This window comes from Electrophorus electricus, chromosome 10, assembly GCF_013358815.1.
Source record: "Electrophorus electricus isolate fEleEle1 chromosome 10, fEleEle1.pri, whole genome shotgun sequence".
Classification (NCBI taxonomy): Eukaryota; Metazoa; Chordata; class Actinopteri; order Gymnotiformes; family Gymnotidae; genus Electrophorus; species Electrophorus electricus.
In genome coordinates this window covers 5,166,719-5,186,642 of record NC_049544.1, presented here as the reverse complement: position 1 = coordinate 5,186,642, position 19,924 = coordinate 5,166,719, and the positions used below count along the sequence as shown (strand labels likewise).

The window sequence follows — 19,924 nt, the reverse complement described above, 5'->3', positions numbered from 1 at the left end:
ATTTAAGGACAACTGGTGAACTGGTGACATGGTCATGGGCACCCAAGGCTCACTGATGCGTGTGGGGAGCAAAAGCCAGGTCGGATCCCACAGAAGAGCCAGATGCCACAGGACACCTCCAGAATTTTGTAAAGTCCAGGCATTGACAGGTCAGAGCTGTTTTGGTGGCATGGGGGAACCATCCCAATATTAGGCAGGCACTTTTAACATTACGGCTGATAGGTGTACAATGCTGGGCAAAAAAGGTCTCAACAGAAAATAAATGGAGATTTTTGAACACCCAGACACATTAGTTTGAATTTTACATCAACATTTTGAAATCTTTTCATGATTTTTATGTCTTTTCATGATGTACAAGAAGACTGTAGGTGAATGTTCCTGTTTCCAACCGTCCCCCAAACGTTTGCTGAGGCAATAATCAGTGATGAGCAAATAGTGCAACAGATCTCATTAGCCCATTTTTTGACCAGGAGCAAACATTCATTATATTTAAAATTTTATTTCATACACTCGCCAGAGTACAAGCCTATTGTCAGCAGAGGTCATACTAAGGAAAGGACTTCAGAGCCCTTGTCAGAAATTGCTGCAACATAATTTCTTCAGAAAAGATAGGGCCTTCCAAATCTTAAAATTCATATTAAAACACGAATCACTAATTCAGAAAAAAGTAATGTAAATGTACACTAGGAATGATGCAACTTCAAAAACATGCTCATTAACAATGAGGTTATGAATCTGGAAATATTCGAAACACAAAGGATGGCTCAAAGAAAGCACAAACAGAAAATGACAAGTCATTTCTTTATTCAGACAACCATAAAATATACAGCAATCTCCCATGCTGAATGAGTGGCGGGGTGCAGGCGCCAACAACTCTGCTGGCTCTTCTACTGCCTCGCTAACACACAAAAATAGGAAAGCGAATAGCTGCTCCACTTAAGCAGATTTCCAGTTTCAAATCGATTTAAAATCCATGTCTGAAAAGAGTCAAACAACTTTCACAGACCAAGGGCTGAGTGGTTTTATTAGCTAATAAAAGCCAAAAAAAAGCAAAGCTGAGAAAAAAATATATATACATAAGGTTTTAATATTCACATTTTACCATATAAGGAAATCAGATACTGTCCTGCTATTGGTTTACACAGTGTTCTTCATCCAGAGCAAAGCATGTTGGGAGCTTTTTGCTTTAGTTCAGTTTCAGTGCTTTACACAAATGTAGTGTTCTAATTGTGCATCATAGCTCTCCAAACTGCCCCTACTCTTTTGCATTCACACATTAACTCACAAAGGCACAAATGATGATGAAGTATGGAAACTAAAAATAAATACAGATAAAAAGAATAATTTATTCTTAAAGAGAAGACAGCAAAGGTTAGCTCGCACTTCACTTACAACCATTGCTATTAGCGTTACAATGCTAATAATATTCAATTTCCATCACTGGCCCTCTAAGATTTGAAAATAGGAAATGCTATGATTTTTCACTCTAGAGGGACAGAGGACAAATGTGTATTAAAATCCTGTTTTAAAAAATAAATGTCTCTCCCCCCCACGTAATTTACCAATTGTGAAATTAACTGTGCATGAATGTTTATATCAGTTTAAAAACTTTACAATCAGCCCTGTCGTTCTCTCTGGGGACAATTCAAAACCTCCCCTAATTTTCAAAAGTCAAAGTCTAAACAAATCGGTTTCAAACTGCACCTACAAACATTGGTCCCAGGCTGAGGAGTCTATGCTTTATTGCCATGTAGGGAGAAGGCCCATGTCAGCTGGCTGGCTGGAGTAGGTCAATAGTGGGCCACGGGATGAGACGAGCAGAAGGTACGTGGAGGTATCTGCTGAAGAGCACAAAGTGCTGGATGAACATGAACAGACAGAGAGAGGGACTAGGTAGGCCAGCCTGCTGGGCCTCTATGAGTGAGAGTCTGAGTGTGTGTGTGTGTGTGTGTGTGTGTGTGTGTGTGTGTGTGTGTGTGTGTGCGTGCGTGCACACGCAAAAGATAGAGAAACAAAGAGACTCTTAAGGCTCTGCGCAGTGGCCAGCTGACAGGGCCGTGTTGCCTCTGGGTGATTGAGACAAGCTGTGTCTCTGCTCTCCCTTTCCTCTCCAAACACTCAGTATGTCTCTGAGTCCGAATCATTGAGCTCGTCGTCCTTGTAGAAGCCGTCGTGGCGGCCAATGCTGTTGAAGCTGCAGTAGGAGCCGTGTTCGCTTTGCAGCATGGGCAGGCTGTCCAGCGTGACGCTCTTGGACGGGCCCGTGTAGTGGTTGATGGTGCTGAATGTGAGGCCCGGCGCCGAGCTGCTGCTGGCCGACACCGGCATCATGGTGGCCAGGATGAGAGCCAGGCAGTCTGCCACATCTTTATTGGGGGCGCAGGCCAGAGCAGGTGTGTAACCTGGGAGCCAAAAAGCGCCAGTGTCAGCGTGCGGAGGTCACATACAACAAATATGTCTTATGAAAAATAGGTGTGCATTGGAATTACCGTTTTCATCAACGGCTAGTACACTTGCACCCTTGGCCAAGAGCTCCTGTACAACGACCGTTAGACCATTCCTGGCTGCCACATGCAGGGGCCTACACACACAAACACACAAACTCAGCCACTAGTCTGGGAAGACCAGTTATTGTGTTCATTGGCCGCCATCCCATGAGTCATCCATACGTTTGTAAAGCTGCGTTGGTGGAGTTAATGAGATTTCGGTCTGTAATCTTTTCCAAGATCAGCAAGGCACTGGTCTCATGTCCCTAGAGAAGATAAAGACTGCCATCAGTTAAGAATGATTGAATGGTACTGCTTGATAGAATTAAATGCATGTGAACAAGAAAACAACCCATCACGACTACTTAAGAGCCCTATGTGAGAGCGTGCACGTGTACGAGTGTGTCCATGACAGACCTTACTGCAGGCCAGGTGCAGTGCAGTGTTTCTATTGCTGTCCTGCAGTGTCAGGTCTGCTTTTGCACTGCTAACCAGCAGCTCTGCCAAACCCACAGATGGAGACAGAGGCTCAGTGTGGAACCACACACCGGGCTGCTTCAGACAACCTGTTTAACACACCAACTCCCCCCACCACTAATATTTTACACTAGCCACCTTAACGCACACTTGCTAAACAGGCTTGGCTAAGGTCTTACCCACGGCATTCGTCTGCCCGTTCTCAGCTGCCATCATTAGCGGGGATTTGCCACCGGCATCGATGCTGTTCACCTGGGCGTTGTGACCAAGCAGAAGCTGCAGACACTCCACATGGTCAGTGAACGCCGCAGCATGGAGGGGAGACCTGCCGCAGGCCAAAGCCAAAGTTTGACACCATCTACTCAGTTGCTTGGGTCACTCCAACAGCACAGATTAATTCTTAGGTTACATTGAGGCTATGTGCTTTTGCTCTGCTGAGAGTTTAGAAGAGGGCTATAGTTTTGTTTTTGCTCTCAGGTTGCTATAATTTCAAGCTTGTCATGTTAGGGCTTCCAAAACATGCCCAATTAAAATACCAATTTCTCATTAACGATCAGAAACTTAACAGAAACTGTAACACGGGATGCACTGCCTTATAAAACCACATTTTATAGGAAGAGCATTCATATAAACGGTGATACATGAATAAACCTTAAAATCATACCACAAATTTCTTATAAAAGAGGTGAACAAAACAAGAACATCTGTAATCCTACCTGTTTTTGGAGTCCGTAGCATTGACAATCACAGGACCCAGTGTGTCAATCAACATTTCAGCTGCGCCCTCGTTGTCATTAATCCTGCAATTCAAAAAGAAGCTTGAGTTTGCAATGGGAGCTTTCCTTTCTCTCACTTCGTCGTCGTGCACATGAAGGTCAGGCTTACACGGCACAGTGGAGAGGGCTGAAGGGGTTCCCCTCCGTCTTGTCGAATAGCTGCTGCTCCAGCAACACTTCGACACACGTGTCGTGACCTTGAAAGAACAAAAGAAAAAAGACATGACAATCATCCTTCTATCCAAAATCTCTCACACACAAAGAAAATCTCGTTTGCCTGGCATCGGCAAACCACTTGGAAGATAACCGCTCCTATAGTTACCATTGTAACAGGCCCAGTGCAGTGGTGTGTAGCCCTGGTGGTCTGTGATGACGGGGGTACCCTCCACGGACTGGGCTGCATGCAGCAGACCTCCCAGCACCCCCACATGGCCGCAGGCAGCTGCCAGGTGTACAGGAGAGCGTCCTCGGCAGTCCCGCACCATAAAACTGGCGTTGTGCTGCAGTAAGGCCTCCACACACTCCTCATGGCCCGTCACCGCCTGCAGAGGCCAGCAACCAGCCGCGGACACCATCAGTCACAGACGCACATACGTGGCTGGAAATCATTTTGTTTTAACAGAGGGTTTCTTTCAAACGGAAAGTTAGCCTTGTCCACTGAGCACACAAGACTAGAGATCGCTCACCCCTCGGTGGAGAGCCGTGCGTCCCCACTTGTCTTTGGCCTCTACATTGCCTCCTTTGTTGAGCAGAGAGTACACGCAGTCTGTATGTCCACTCAACACGGCCAGCATCAGCGGCGTCCTGTGGGGAGAGAGGGCAGCACACGTGCAGCAGACGCAATTGTGTGGAACAAGAAAAGCCTTGCAAACATTTCAAGACTCTTATAAACAAACAGACACTCTACAGATATGCTTCAGCTTAGCCATGTTGCCTCAGACACACAAACAGTGATGTTACAGGCCGTTCAGCCACATAAATTACAAAAGAACATTCTATTGGCACATTCTATAACCCGTTGCCATGGCAATAATTTCAGAAGAATTAACGTTATTGTTAAACGCCTCCTCTGACAGCACAGCTTCTGCCATTTAAAAAACATTACTAACTCTGCAGTAATTAATGTAATATAACGCAACATACTTTTGTTGGCATTTCTCCTGCAAATAACCTTTGAAGAGATGATTTTACTACATCATCATAAGACACGTTTGAGGGGTTGCAACGAAAGTAATCTCTTTCAGGCACAAACAATGCGGTTTCCAAAGCATCTTAAAACCTTGAGCCACTGAGGTTTTAAGGTGGCATAACAAAAATGCATTAGAATCCTTTCAGACCGAGCAAATGTTATTGAAGCGTTATGGCACCATCACAGATAGCTCTGTCTGAAAGGGCTATGGGCTTTTAAAGTGGATCCTACAAGGTAATGGGCTTGGGGGGGGGGGGGGGGGGGGGGGGGGGGCATAAACGAAGCCCATGACTTACTGCCCAGTTCCATCCTGAATGTCGACTGCGCTCTGCAGGTCTGCATTTCCAATCAGTAAACGCAGACAGTCCGAGTGACCGTTTGTGGCTACAAATATTTTTAAGAAGAGAGAAAAAAAGAAAGAAAAAAAACCCCCATCACTTTCAGAAGATCACTACAGTGAAACACATGGCAAGCATACCTAACATATCTACTGCACGTTTTCACAGATATGAAAAACCTTGTGGCGCTGTTGCTGCTTAACAGTTTCTGTGATGAAGATTCAAAAGTTGGCCGGCTTGCTGCCGTGGTTTCCAACCAGGTTACTGACAATCATGTTTAATCCTCAGAGCTACCTGCTGCGTGGATGGGGGTGCGCTTAAGGGTGTAGTCCTTGACCAGGATTGAGGCTCCCTGGTTGATGAGCACGTCCACACACTCCACATGGCCTTTAAAAGCAGCCAGGTCAAGTGGTGTGTGACCCTGCACTGTCCTCACATCCAGATCCAGCAGGGACTGCACCAGCACCTCCAGAGCCTGGTGGTGCCCATGATACGCCTGAGTGAAAAAAGCATAAATGACACGAGACATCACACACACACACATTTTGACCTATCCACCCACCCCCATCCCCCGGCTACAGCTGTCATCCCCCGGCTACAAGAGGACTAACGGAACAGTGCACTCACAGCGAGGTGCAGTGGGCTAACAGGAGCACGCACATCAGAGTCGTTCAGGATGTCCGTCCCTGAGGTCTCCATTAGCTAGCAGACAAAACCAGATAGCAAAGGGTTACAAACTGCATCCATTACAAGGAACAGAAACCAGAGTCTAGCGCAATTTGAGATCAAAGGTGGTAACTGGTACTCACCACATCTAAAGGGGTTTCACTTGCAATCTGAAAGAAACAAAAATAACAACAATCAGGGCTTTGGGCACAGAAATGTCAGCATCACAAGACGAGTCAGAAAGAGCAGCCAGGGTTTGGACACTGAAAAGCTGTGCTCACCAGCTCCAGACAGAGGCGGTGTCCGTATGCAGAGGCGTAATGCACCGCATTATAGCCCTGATTATCTCGGATCCCTGGGTTAGCGTCATTCCTCAGCAAATACTCCAGGCACCTGCAGCACGGTAGGAGTCATTATGGACACTGCAAGCTAGAAAGGACGTGGAGGTACGTGATGTTCGGCCAAGATGCTCTGCTCCGTTTCCCCTACACCCAAGTCTGGCCCGTCCCGTGACTCACTTTCCATCAGAGTCAGAGGCAGCGGCGTAGTGGAGGGGAGTGCAGCCCCTCTTATCCAGGTCGTTGACGCTGGCTCCAGATCCCACCAAGGCAAATAGGCACTGATAGTTACAGTTCGCAGCCGCATAGTGCAAAGGTGTCCTTGGGAGAACATGGTGTACAGTTAAAATAACCTTTTTATATAGACAGATAGATAGATAGACGCTAGCAATGGCGACAATTATAATAACAATGTAATAACATCTCTAGGAGGCAGTAACATTGTACAATTAGAACAGCAAATGGTAAGCAGTTGAAAGGGGCCTCCACAGAGATTCATTTTTGAGAGGAACATGGAGGTTTGACTTGGGCTATACATATACATATATGTTACACCAGCTACCAATCAAGCCACAGTTTGTGCCTCAGAAACAATTTTATTCTTTTCATATATTTTTATTTTCATAATCATTTATTCCATTTCATTTTTCTGCTCTTCTATCCTCTACCTTTATCCATTTCATTTTTCTTCTACTTTTATCTTTCTGGACAGCACTTTGTAAACCAAGTTTTAAAACACTGCTCTATAAAAGTAAAAAAAACAACAAAAAAAAACAGTTAAACTGAAAAGTTAACTGACCTCCCAAAACTGTCCTTCTTGTTGAAATCTGCCCCTATGTTGAGGAGTAGATTAAGACAATCTAGGTTCCTGCAGAGGAAATTATAGTTCAAATGTAAATTATCAGGGAAGCATCTGAAACGCCTTTTTTAATCTACAAGTCACCATTAACCTAACCAACGACTAAATCAGAAAGGAAATGATGAGGAAAGGAAAACAAGGTCTTCTCACCCCCCTGCCGCAGCAGCATGTAAACAGGTCCTCCCGAAGTCATCGGGAGTGTCTATATCAAAGCCTGCGGAAGGAGAGGCATCACTCAGTACGCTGACCGATAAGCTGACTGAAGCTGCTAGCAGGAGGGGTAGCTCACCGGAGGACAGCAGCTTGCGGCAGCAGTCCGAGAAGCCGCTCAGTGCGGCCAAGTGCAGAGGGAACATGCCGTGGACCCCCCGCCTGCAAGAGACAGCAGAAAGAGCACAGGACAAGTGGCGGGTTGGTGCCAGGTACTGTGCTAGACTCCCAGGCCCGCTATGGTGCCGTGGGGAGAGGTGTGGGGCGGCGGCGGTGTGGCACGGCCGGAGCTCACTTCGAGGTATCGGCTCCGTTGGTGACGAGAGTGCTGATGAGGAGCTCGTGGCCGTAACGCGCGGCGATATGCAGGGGCGTGTTGCCATTCTTGTCCTCACAGTCAATCTCTGCACCTGCGCGAACGGGACGCACACGGACACATCACTACATGGACCTCATTCGGCTTCATGCCACGTGCATGGTTAATATGTGAAAGAGGAAGCCATTACGGAAGCATTCCGCGGACTACCCATTACCCACCATTTTGAATGATAGCCTGAGATCGTGAGAACCTCCCATGAATTGCAGTCATGTGCAGAGGCGTTTTCCCATCTTTACTCTAGAAATGAGGGGAAGAAGAAAGAAACGTCAATGAAATAACCGCCTCTTCTGTGAGAGTGTACACTGCAGAACAGACAGAACTGCACAGTACAGCACAACAGGTTTTCCTTTTGTGAAATCTAGAGTGGGGGTGTTTTACGAGGTTCTGACCTTGATGTTGACGTCTGCCCCGTTGCCCACCAGCAGCTCGAGGCAGAGCGCCCCGTGGCGTGAGGCGGCCGTGAAGTGCAGGGCGGTGAAGCCCTTCTCGTTCACCTGGTTGACGTTGGCCCCGCACTCGATCAGCTCGTTCACCACCACGTCCTGGCCATTGTAGCAGGCCACGTGCAGAGGGGTGTTGCCGTACGCGTTCGGCTCATTGATCTGGAAAGAGAGCGCGGTCACACTTTGTACAGAATGCCTAGATTCTGCCCCAAAAATATTACAGGAGTAAAACGTTGAGGCTTCCTTTAACCAGCTACTTATATAGTGTATTGGCTGAGTTAATTGGCTCACATTCGGAAACTTTTCCTATAACACACAGTCTTGGTTTTTGGAAAGAAGAAAGCCTCCAGAAGCTATTGTACAAGACTAACAGTTGCCACAGGTGAAGGCAGTGACTGCGTAAAACCTGTTTTGCTGCAGTTTTGTAACAGATACTAAAAACATGGACACAAACAGTACTGCTGGTTTCATGCGATTTCTCTGTCTGATGCTTACACTCTTGTGTCACCAAAAGGGCTGCACAATTCATCTCAGGCTGGTTGCAGTTTCTCTGTGTGCAACACCCTGGTCAAGTTAAGCTCATCTCAACAGTGGATGCAGCTTTGCTGGATCAGGCGCTGATGCTGGCAGCCTTTCCCTGCGACAGTTTACAGCCACACGCTGCCGCACAAGCTTCTTACGCACTGCTACCATGTTGTGTGGGTCATTCCAGCGTCACACAGATGCCCGTAGAGAGGACTTACATCTACTCCCAGGTCCAACAGGTACTTGACGACGCTGATCATCCCACTAGAGGCTGCAGCGTGCAGAGGTGTGTAGGCCTTCTTATCTTTACACGTCACCTCAGCACCATGAGACACCAACAGCTTCACCACATCCAAGTGACCTGGTAGGAGGGGTCACAGTGTCACAGTCAGGCCCAGGGACATTATGCTTGGTTCAATGCTGGAGGCATAATTGACACCAACATCGTGCATTAGCTGCGGTTATACAACCACTCCAGCACAGAGAACAAAATCTTACCCATGTATGCGGCCCAGTGGATAGCCCGCCGATCCTTCTTGTCGAAGGCGTTAATGTTAGCTCCTCTGGACAGAAGCAGCCTCACCATCTGACAAAACCCCACCAAAAAACCCAGCATTTGACATTTACAGCGTTATAGTGTTGCACCAAGACATTTCACATGAATGTTCGAGTTACAAATATCATAACTGCATGTTGTTTCTCTAACAGCAAATTTCCATCCTCAAATTCCCTTTCAGAGTTTGTGATGGGCGAGTGGGCACTGACCTCCAGGTGTCCGCTGAAGGCAGCGTGGTGGAGGGCAGTGCGCCCGGCGCGGTCTGACACATTCACGTTGCTAAGCAGGGGAACGAGTGCCTCGGCACACCGCACTGCCTTGTTGGCAGCAGCCACATGCAGCGGCGTCTGCCAGTTCTTGTCTCGCGCGTTCACGTCTGCCGAGTGCTTCAGCAGCACCTGCACCGCCTCCTACAGGACATGGAGAGAAACGCGCAGCCATGGGACCCTCTTAAAATGTGTTGTTTAATGCAAGAGCAAGAGACATTATATTACCAACATTTATGCATGCAATCTGCCCCACAAAAGCTTGGGATTGTTTGTTTTACTGGTAGTTTGCAATGACTAACCAAGGTTATTTTGAGAAAAACAAATGTCACAATAATTTAAAAACATTAATAGCTTTATCAAAAAAAAAAAAAAAAAAACACAACCAAAAAAAAGGCAACAAGAAACACTCAAAGCACTTTCAAAATGCCTATTAACAATATTTTAGAAAAAGACCAACCATGTTAATATGACTATATAATGACTAACAATAAACCTGCTCATACCAATACCAAAGAATTCACTTTGATGAACATTAATTTAAAAATTATTATTATTATTATTATTATTATTATTATTATTACATTTATTCAGCACCTTTCTCAAATTCGAGGACGCTTTACAGTCAGATATATTCAAAAACTGGTTTGGTGTTAACAAAACCATTGCATGTATTCTTTCTTGGTGAAAAACATTTCTTCAAGAGGAAAAGAAATTAAAAACCCAATTCATTTACTTTTAAAGCAAATCCCAAAACTATGAATGTATATATAGCATTCCATAATTGTAGAATGATAGTAGATACAGCATGCATTATGTAAATGAGGTGTATGGTAGCTGTCTGTAGGGTAATTCTCAGCACACATTATATAAAGTAAGGTGTATGGTAGCTGTCTGTAATTCTCAGAGAGCAGTACCTCACTGCAGGAGGCCACTGCTCGGTGCAGGGGTGTCAACCATTTATTGTCTTTGGCATTTACTCTTGCCCCTACGGAAAGATGACACCATGGGTTCAACTAACAAAACCAGCTTTCAATACACCACATTCAAATCAAGCTCGGGGTGATCAAAGGGATATTAAAATAAGATAACAAATAAGGCAGCAATATAAAATACAAAAATGAAGCTTGGCTTCTATGAGTCAGAAAGAATTTGCAGACCATAACAAAACCAACTTGAGTTTACCTGATAAAATGAGGAGCTCTATGATTTCAGCATCTCCTAAGTATGCAGCAGCATGCAGTGGGGTCCTCTTTTCATTATCCTAAAGTACACAGAGATAGTGTGTCTGACGGCAGTATGAATCCCACCAAAAAGGCAGTTCTAAAATATTCAATTGTACGCAGCCATTTGCTCTCCTGTGCAACAGAGAAGTGAAACCACAAGTAAACTACATTTTTGTTCCCCACACACGTACAAATGGAATCTTACCTGGAATCTTATACACATACATACCTACATATACATCCATCACATATATAAATGTACAATTTGAATTGTTAACTGAAAAGAGAACCAAGGATGCATGTTACCTGCACATTCACATCTTCCTTCTTGAATATGAGGGAACGCACTTCATCTGGGTCAACGTTGAATATAGCTTTCAGCAGGGGAGGCTTGAAGATGAGAGAAATTCATGAGTCTTTGCAGAGCTAGGCCACTACTCAACAGCTGTAAGCAGTTCTCTTCAACATGGGAGGGAGCAAATCTAGAGTTTTTGGTATCCCCAAAACACTACCTGGTAAGGTCATTTAGCTTCCACTCTTTAATGCATTAGGAGAGCATGGCCCTGATAGTCACACTGCACAAAACAATGACAAATGACCTTTACACAGCAACACAAACAGCACATTGAAATCCATTTCTATTCACTGATGTGCTGGAGGGAAAATTTCAAGCAGTTCAGCTGCTCCTCTAAAAATCCAACACACACAAAAAAGACTCATTAATACATAATCCAGAACTCTTTAATACATAATCCCAACATGCACAAGTCTAAGCCAAAGCAACCTGCGTTCACTCCGAGGCCTTGAGCAAGGGACTGAGCAGACCCAGGCTAAGGTCAAAACTGCAGCCACATGATGCAGCCCACAGGCTTTCACAGCACTCTTAGTCATCAGTGAATATCGAAAGCCCATTCAGATCCACACATTTTCAATCATTCTGATGACCACTGTTACAAATTAGGCACAAGTCATGAAAACTATTTGGAAATCACACCTCCTCCATTCCAAAGTACTTAAGCAGATGGTAGTACTATAATGCGAGGCGCCTGCAAGCTCATCCCAAATCCACACGATACACAACGCAGAACTACTAGCTCTTCAGGCACTCGCACAAATAAATAAGATGTTCCTGCCGGCAACTTGAGCTTCTTGCTTATCGAGGAACCAGATGGTTAATTTTTTTTGTTCTCTCAAAACATTCAGATAACTTCTGTAAACAAGGATTCAGAGGCAGAATATAACCGAGCAGTCAGGCGCATGGACAGGCTTGCTGGCACCCAGGTCTGTATGCATACACAATTAGCAAACTACTTCTGAAGACAGCCGCTTTAGGCTACTGATGAGATGAGAAGACATCTTTAAAACGAGGAATTTTAAATTGCTCAACAAGTAAGAATATACAAAATGAGAAACACAAACCAAGTGCACATATCTCAAACAAGCTATACAAATGTGTACTTGTGATGAGGGTGTAATTCATTTTAAAGGAGGATACATCTATACATATTTCCTTCTTTTGTATAGAGATCAATCATTTGACTGATTGGTTCAACAAATGAAAAGCCTTACATTCTAGCTCTTCGTGACTAGTGGTTGGTGGCTGCAAAAACAAAATCTTTAATTACTTCCAAGACCTCAAATTGTTCAGTTTGACTAAAATACATTGTTCAAATAAATTACTCACACTGTAACTATAATATAAAGCATGACATTCTTATATATATTATTCTTTTTATATTACCCTTTTCCATATTTTTTATTTTATAATTGTCTTTCAACACCAGTGTTACTGGTTTGTGTGTTGTAGACCTCTCATCAATTTTAAACACGTGACCTGCTAGTGTTTGAATGTCTTTTGCAGTCAGCTCCTGCTATTATATCTGTTCAAAGGCAATTAGACCATTTGCCTTCTTTACACACTTTTCTTATAAACCCTATAAAGCCATGCCTTCACCTTTACTGATTTAAATAAAAGCAACAGGTGAGTGTAAATAATTCAGCAATTTATTCTAATCGACTAGACCGGTCAAATGTAAGAAAAAGATCAACGTGTTCTACACCCGATTTTACAACAGGTTTTGCTCTACTGTGCAGCATAACTGATGCAGAAACATCAATCAGTTCAAATATACAAAGATTAAAGGAGAGAGTGCTTTGAGCTCAGTGAGATTAATCATTAACACAAGAAGGCATGTGCTAATATTTTGAAATAGGAGCATCTAGCAGCAACACCAGCTCAACTACAAAGCTGTAGACCATGCAAACACACAGAGCAGTGCCACATAGTGTGGGGGAGTGAAGCATATAAAAACATCTCGTCTTCCTCACCTACATCACAAGAACTGGGTGTCAGACATTTCATGACATGGGCCAAGTAGCTGCACACAAGCCCAAGGCTGGGGTGCCATTAAATACTTTGCCAATAGACTCTGGAGCAGTGGAAACTCGTTCTCTGGAATTATTAATCCTGCTTCACTATCTGACTTTGATGGGTGAATCTGACTTTGCCCAGTTCTTTATGTTTGCCACCTTCTCTTGGACCACTGTTGTGAAGATGACTAGTTCCTGCTCTGAGAGAATGCGGTGCCTCCTAGAGCTTCAGAAGTACTTCGCTTGCACAGCTGAAAATATTTACTACTGCAAATTTTAGTTCCCCTCTCTCTGACTGTAAATAAACAAACAGTCTAATATTGCAATTAATTCAAAAAGTACATTTTTTGCAGCTCTACATTTACCCAACTTTGAACATCAAGACATTTATCATCTGAGACGTATCCCTTATGGTGCAGAATAATCAGTTTCCTGTGTTCATTATGATGCCTCCAGCATCCCAGTGAGTTAAGCCATGAAGTCTGACCAAAGTATTTACAGTAGAGCAAATGAATATCCTCAAGACTACAAGCAGTTGTGATAATTTAATTTGACTCAGACTGAGGTTACAGAACTTTTTAATCTGCTGAAATTTACCTGGCGAGTTGAATCAGGACTGTTACAGGAGATAAAGCACTAAAATGTGCAGTGTATGTGCAGAACTGGGATTGAGCAATACCGTTTCAAATGTGATGTGCACTGATCCAGGTCTACAGAGTAGATGTGCAAAAGAGCGGGTTCCTTACGGATCTGTCCCTCCTGCATATTTTTATACTGGCCTGAATATTAAATATCTGCATTTAAATGTCTGGATCTCTGTGATTATACAGTAAATAAAGCCATGTTCCTGAAGGTGCTAACTTATTTGGCAGTAGCGCATCAGTGGGGTTAGTCAGACTAATACAGTGCTTCAGAAGCATCAGCTCCCTGTGGCTTTGAACTGGAAAGACCAGGCTTTCCTACCCACACAGGAAAACACAAACAATACAAATGCTTCTCCTCTTATAGGGCAGATTTCCCGCTAATAATCTGGTCTACAGAAAAAACCTTCTGAGCAGGATTTCCGTACACGGACTAAGCATAGTTCCAGGCTGAAAATGTCCTTTGAAGAGAATTCATGTTATTTATAGACACTGTTCATCATGATTAAACCTTGCTTATTATTTTCCACAGAATTCAATTTAGTTGAGTAATTTTTGACAAAAAAAATGTATATTCCCATATGATTCAATAGGCCTAACCAACACAAAGAACTCACAATTTAGGCTCTATGCTAACGAGAGTTCTCTGGAACTCTTGACTATGAGAAATATGCATGCTATGAGCAACTGGAAGAGTCACATTCTTGAGTATTGTGAAACTGGCTACACAACATACTGTTTTAATGGGAGAGACTCCAAAGGTTGATAAGACAGCTCATTTTTTCCTCTCATGCAGGGCACTTGCCCTTGAGGTTTACATCACAGACATTCCACACGCATCATTTTGGCTGATCTTTTTGAACAACAATTTACTAAGAATTTATTTACTAAAACTTACTTATTAAATAGCTAACGGTACATAAAATTATCTATTACCTTAATTAGTGGTGACATATTAAAGGATTATACAGTTTGGATCGTTTGATATGAACAACATGCATATCTACAACGCCAAAGAAGAGGAAATGACCTTAACACCAGGTTTAGAGCTTGCCTGTTGTTCAGGCAAAATCATTTAAGGCTCCGTTCAGACGGTGCGGAATCAATCAACACAAGCTTTAGCTGAGAGTAGTATGGGAGCAACAACAGGGGACCACTTGTACTCCAAGATCCTTGAGTTTCAAAAGACCCCATTAGCGCAGTCTGACAGTGCTAAGATGAGACAAAGCAAAGTTGTCACATATAGCCCGAGAGCTGAAATGTTTCATGTCCTGAGATGAGCCCCACTAGCTAATGCATCACCATGGTTATGAAATTTTGGTATCTCTTAGCCTATCGCTGACTGACCACATGGTGGCTGTCGAAAATGTCTTCGTGTTCTAAACACGTAAAACGACCGATTAACGATGAATAACCACAGCCACTTCTATAAGGACAAACTGCTAAATGTAAACACTTAAAATACTGTGGCCTTTTGTAATGATACCCCTTGCGAAGAAACGACCTAATCAAACAATGATGTGTAGCTTGTCTTGCTCTGACAGGCTCCAACTACTTATCTATTTCACTGTTCGGTTACAGCATCTCTGACATAATTTAATGCGAGTATAACATTAGCTGAACACTTCGTTAAGGTTTATATATTAATAAAGTTTGTGTAACTAGCTAGCTGGCCGGTCAAGAAGGTATTCAAAGGAACGGGACCCCTGTGATTACAAACTTGTTCACCGAGCAAAGTTGCTAAGATTTCCTACTCTTTTCAGTCGAGTTGAGACTCTAAGCGTGCTTCCACTGGCTTTTAAATTACAACAAACGCCGTCGTATCGAGTAGATGAACAGATTTTTTAAAACGCAGACATTTTCATTCTTGCTGAAGCAACCATATTGAGCAAATATTCTAATTACCGACAAGAAAGTGCCCTTGCTAGCTATCTAGCTATGTAACTTTGTAACACACAAACCATAATTCGGTACAGTATGCAGACATTTGAGACCATAGGTACCGTTTTTTTTAACCAGTTAGTTAGTTAGCTATCTGTCTCTCTATCTAGCTTAGCTATGTTGCCGCCATGGCCTGCATACAAATAGCTAGCTGTCTAGCTAGCTAGCAAGCTAATGCTAACCTAGCCACATTAACGAGCTAACAACATAAAAGCACGATGTCGAATGTTGTAGCTAGACACTTAGCTACCACTCCATTAACGTAAGTACCACACATGCCAAACGATTAAATTTTTTAGTTCTACAAATTCCAACGAGGGTTAAACTACAGAAAAAGAGCATGCTTACTAGCCGGGTCGCTAGCTAAGTTAACCTGGTTAGCTAGCTAGCTAAATTGGTGGTTGGTTCCCCTGCTAGCTAACGTTGCTAAGTAGCTAGGTTAGCTAGCTAGCTAGAAGCAGCCTGGCTAGGTAGTTCAGACATCACTCACCTGGTCTCGAATTTTGAGAACCACCATCTTCCAACAATCTTTCTGGCTCTCATGCAGAAAAGCAAAAGTTTATTTGACCACCTTCTGAGTGCTGATACTCTCTGGTCGTGTAACTTTAAGAAACTTCCAGCAAGTCCTTACATTTCCTTTAGCTAGCTACTAAAGGACTGGGGAGAGAAAACTCCATAACATTACCGCCACTACGACACTGCAAAAACAGTGGAAATGATTGGCTAAACTGACACTACGCAGCGAGTTACACAGACATTAATTGGTCTTTAATGAGTTGGGGGTCAGCACAGTCCTTTCTTGATCTGAAGAAATGTACAAGTGGCATAGTTAATTCTAATAACCTATGATTATACGATTCAACGTCTTACTATATCTTAATTTGCAGTTCTTCTTTACAATATAATATTAGCAGCACGATTAACGGGAATTTACCTGTGGGTAATATACTGTTTATTTATATTGCTACAGAACATGTTTTCGCAGACACACTTGGGGTTTGGAAGGTAACTTTAGGTCACTTTAAGATAACATTTTGGTCACATTTAAAAATTGTAGTTTGCTATTTTTTGAAAATATGCTTACAATCAGTAATATAAAGGATAAGATAATACAATAACTTCCATTTACTCTTGCATTTCTTTCAATTCAAACACATAAATAAAAGCCAACTTTCTTTCTATGCATACATGGATGTTTGCATGGATACATGGATCTTTTATTTTTTAACCATGTAAGGTATCAGTATTTCAAATAGATTTTTGACACATAAACAGAGTCCTAACTTTTTAATGGAAACCACTTTGGTGCAGGTGCATTTGTTATGAGACCAGTGACTCTTAAAACAACAACAAAAAAAGGATAGTAAATCTTCATAATGATATTCACAAGAAACACCAGATGTCACTGAATCTTTAAGGCATGAGTTTACTCTTAGGTACTTTGCTAAGTAATTGGTAGGTGTACAGTATACCAAAGCATTTTTAGACTGTGCCAATAATATTTTTATTGATGGGTAGAACCTTTTTTGTACTATAGAGAGGTTTTATGGTATATACTGCAATAGTAATAGTTCCACTACAGGATAAGCTGCTGAACCAGGGAAATGAAAGGTCTTCTGCATGTGTTAGTGGATATTTCTCAAGAAAACATCTCATGTTGTGGAAAATGACAGTGATGTAACAGTTTTTAATGTCTTTTTTTATGTTGTACAGAAGTGCACTTATTTTCTTCTCACCCTTTGTCTTTTCCTGTTGTTATGATCGTTTGGTTGTTAGAAAAATAATGCTCACAGTATGTAATTTTGTAGTTGTAAATATAACAATCCCAGTTACAAAGCAGCCCTTCACTTCACAAGCATTTTTACCATAAACCTTGTTACTTTTCAATCCCAATGAAAAACCCAATGTGTGTTTTACTTTTCTATAAATTAGAACTATATTATCTTTTTTTTTTTTGCTATAACTTCATATAAAAAATAAAACTTGTTTTCTCATATCAATGACTCTTTCATATGACTTGCTCTTCTTAAAAGCCTTATTACAGCCTTATTGCTATTTCAAAATTCTATCCATATTTTACTTTGTGAAAAGGAAAGGTTATCAGCTTTATGCAATATCCCATGTTTTATAATGTAATTACATTAAGACAAATTAAAGTGTTAGCATGAAGCAGCCTGAGTAATAACCTGATGCATAACCACCTGAAGAATTCAAGATCAAAGTCATAATTGTGATATTTTCCAATTGTGAAAATATACTATGAAAATATACTTTGGCATAGTAGTCTATCTACACTTTTCCTTTATGAGCAAGAAAGCAGAAATGTGGCAGGTTGTTTGGGGCAGAAACCAGACACGACCGACTAATGGCATTAGAAATGGCCATGTCAGGAGCATCTATTCACACTTGAATTTCCATGCTTGTGTGGGCCCTGAGATCTGGTTATTATTCTTGTGTGTTTGTTTGTGTGATTATTATTGTGTGTGTGTGTTTATGCTTAGTCCCAAGAAGGCTAATCTAAAGAACTTGTGTAAGTATTTTTGAACTGACATTTTGAACTCTTGGTTTACCAGTAATGAAACATTTTCATATTTCATGTCTCCAGCTACAAACTTTGACCTGTTTCAGTGAACATCAGAGACCTTGGCAAGTCTTGATGTAAACCAGTGGGAATGTTTGAGAAGCACTGCATGAGAACAGTACAGGGAAGCCTGCTTACATATCATCTTAATGTTTTAGCAGCACAAATTTCTTCCTTTGTCTGGGTTTGTGTCTTGTCAAATAATTGTTGTAACTTTTTGTTTTTTTCTTTTCTTACAAGTTGGGCCCTGCGCCCCCCCCCTCCAACCAATATATGATATTCGGTGTATAAAAGATGCAGGATTTCGCAGGCATCCACAAAGAGCATTGGATTTCTTTTCTTTTGTTTTCTTCTGTAAGTAAACAGTAGGTGTTTTAATCTATTGTTTTTTTAAATGTATTTCATGTATTGTAATGGTTTTGGGGTGAGTGGGGGGAGGAGGAACATGCCCTGTATGAGTGTGTTGGAGACTCTGACAACATTGAACTTTGCTTTCTGGTGTCATGACCACACCATCAGTAAACATGGCTTTTTAACCCATGCTCTTTTTATTTATGAAATGCCCTGTGATCTGAGAAACCCACAATTGGTGTTTTATTTCATTTTTATTTTTATTGTATTACATAACATGTTTGGCATACTTGTTCTATCCACTTGCTATTACAAAAGATTGACTGAAGTGGCAGAATATAATTAGCTAGTTAGTTTGCTTAGAAAACAAACCGACAACAACAACTTTGCCTCACTTTAGCATCTCCCTGTTGTTCATCAACGTTGCACCACCTGAAAGACATGCAAATCTAAGATCATTTGTGTCTGTATGTCTCCTAATAACAATAATACTATTCCTACAAAAATAACACAAGAATGTGTACTGTGTATCTGCATCAGAAGAAAAAATGTGTGTGTGTATGTGTGTGTGGGTGTGCTTGTGAAATAACATATCACTGAAAGTGCATTGAAATATTTCAGTGACATGGTATTAGCTACTGGTGGAAGCGTGACTCAGACCCAGTAATTTTCCATGTACAGCAAAACTGACACAAAGTCCTTAATTTCGGCAGTTCTGGCATTGAGCAGATTCCCTGGTCTGTTGAACTGTGTGCTGCCCGGTATGCTCAGTTGTCTGATCAATCTTCTGGTCAGTGAAGAGCCTCTAGAAATATGCAGAGGGTGTCTGGACTGTCCCTGGAACCAGAAAGTGGGAATGTCCTCCTTGACCCGCTTTAACTGTTCGCACTTTTCAGGAAGAAAGGGATTTTGATAGACTTCTGAAGAGACGTCAACAAACCTCTTCTTGTTCCGCCGTTTCTATGCCGATGGCTGTAATTCTCTGTTGAGTGTAGGGATATAATCTGGATAATTTCCATTCTCTGCAGCAACAAGATATGGAGTCTCAGAGTCAACCCGGCTCAGTGGGTAAAAGTGTCTCGATGAATCAGTATCTCAAGCGCATCTAGCTATAAAAGCTGAATAATTGTCACATTGACAAATTGTTCTCCCAACATGCATGCACATCAATGCCAGAGTAGGTAATAGGAAATCTGGGAAGCTTCCCGTTGGGACACTGGGTTGTTGGTCCTGCAGGATTCTGGTGATGAAATCAGTAAATGGAATAATTCTGTAAAAATAGACCATTGTGTAGACTGGCGTTGAA

At 42.3% G+C, this 19,924-nt stretch overlaps 1 protein-coding gene across 2 annotated transcripts; it reads right to left on the bottom strand.

The window, feature by feature from the left end:
* Nucleotides 1-784: 784 nt before the first annotated feature.
* Nucleotides 785-16,368, bottom strand: ankrd28b (ankyrin repeat domain 28b). Of its 2 annotated transcripts, XM_027000026.2 has the most exons (28): nt 16,177-16,368; nt 11,041-11,124; nt 10,694-10,772; nt 10,426-10,496; nt 9,452-9,652; nt 9,185-9,272; nt 8,905-9,047; nt 8,108-8,320; nt 7,877-7,955; nt 7,635-7,749; nt 7,419-7,501; nt 7,280-7,343; nt 7,070-7,138; nt 6,451-6,591; nt 6,214-6,325; nt 6,076-6,102; nt 5,894-5,968; nt 5,561-5,762; nt 5,225-5,312; nt 4,426-4,543; nt 4,062-4,281; nt 3,849-3,936; nt 3,680-3,763; nt 3,143-3,288; nt 2,904-2,986; nt 2,670-2,752; nt 2,490-2,581; nt 785-2,402 (listed from the first exon to the last, which is right to left on the bottom strand). In XM_027000026.2, exons 1-28 carry the CDS (start codon nt 16,201-16,203, stop codon nt 2,119-2,121), a joined length of 3,159 nt encoding a protein of 1,052 aa, XP_026855827.2. In that variant the 5' UTR covers nt 16,204-16,368; the 3' UTR covers nt 785-2,118. The 2 variants fall into 2 exon arrangements, with proteins under 2 accessions (XP_026855827.2, XP_026855826.2); XM_027000025.2 differs by having other exon boundaries at nt 7,280-7,501.
* Nucleotides 16,369-19,924: the final 3,556 nt, after the last annotated feature.

Bases quoted from the DNA above. Each gene is read 5' to 3' on its own strand.
- ankrd28b (XM_027000025.2), bottom strand. From the start codon at position 16,203: ATGGTGGTTCTCAAAATTCGAGACCAG. The intron at 6,103-6,213 runs GTGAGCACAGCT...TGTTTCTTTCAG, and splicing joins ACCGCCTCTGTCTGGAGCTG to ATTGCAAGTGAAACCCCTTT. The intron at 5,763-5,893 runs GTGAGTGCACTG...TTTTTCACTCAG, and splicing joins TTAGCCCACTGCACCTCGCT to GCGTATCATGGGCACCACCA.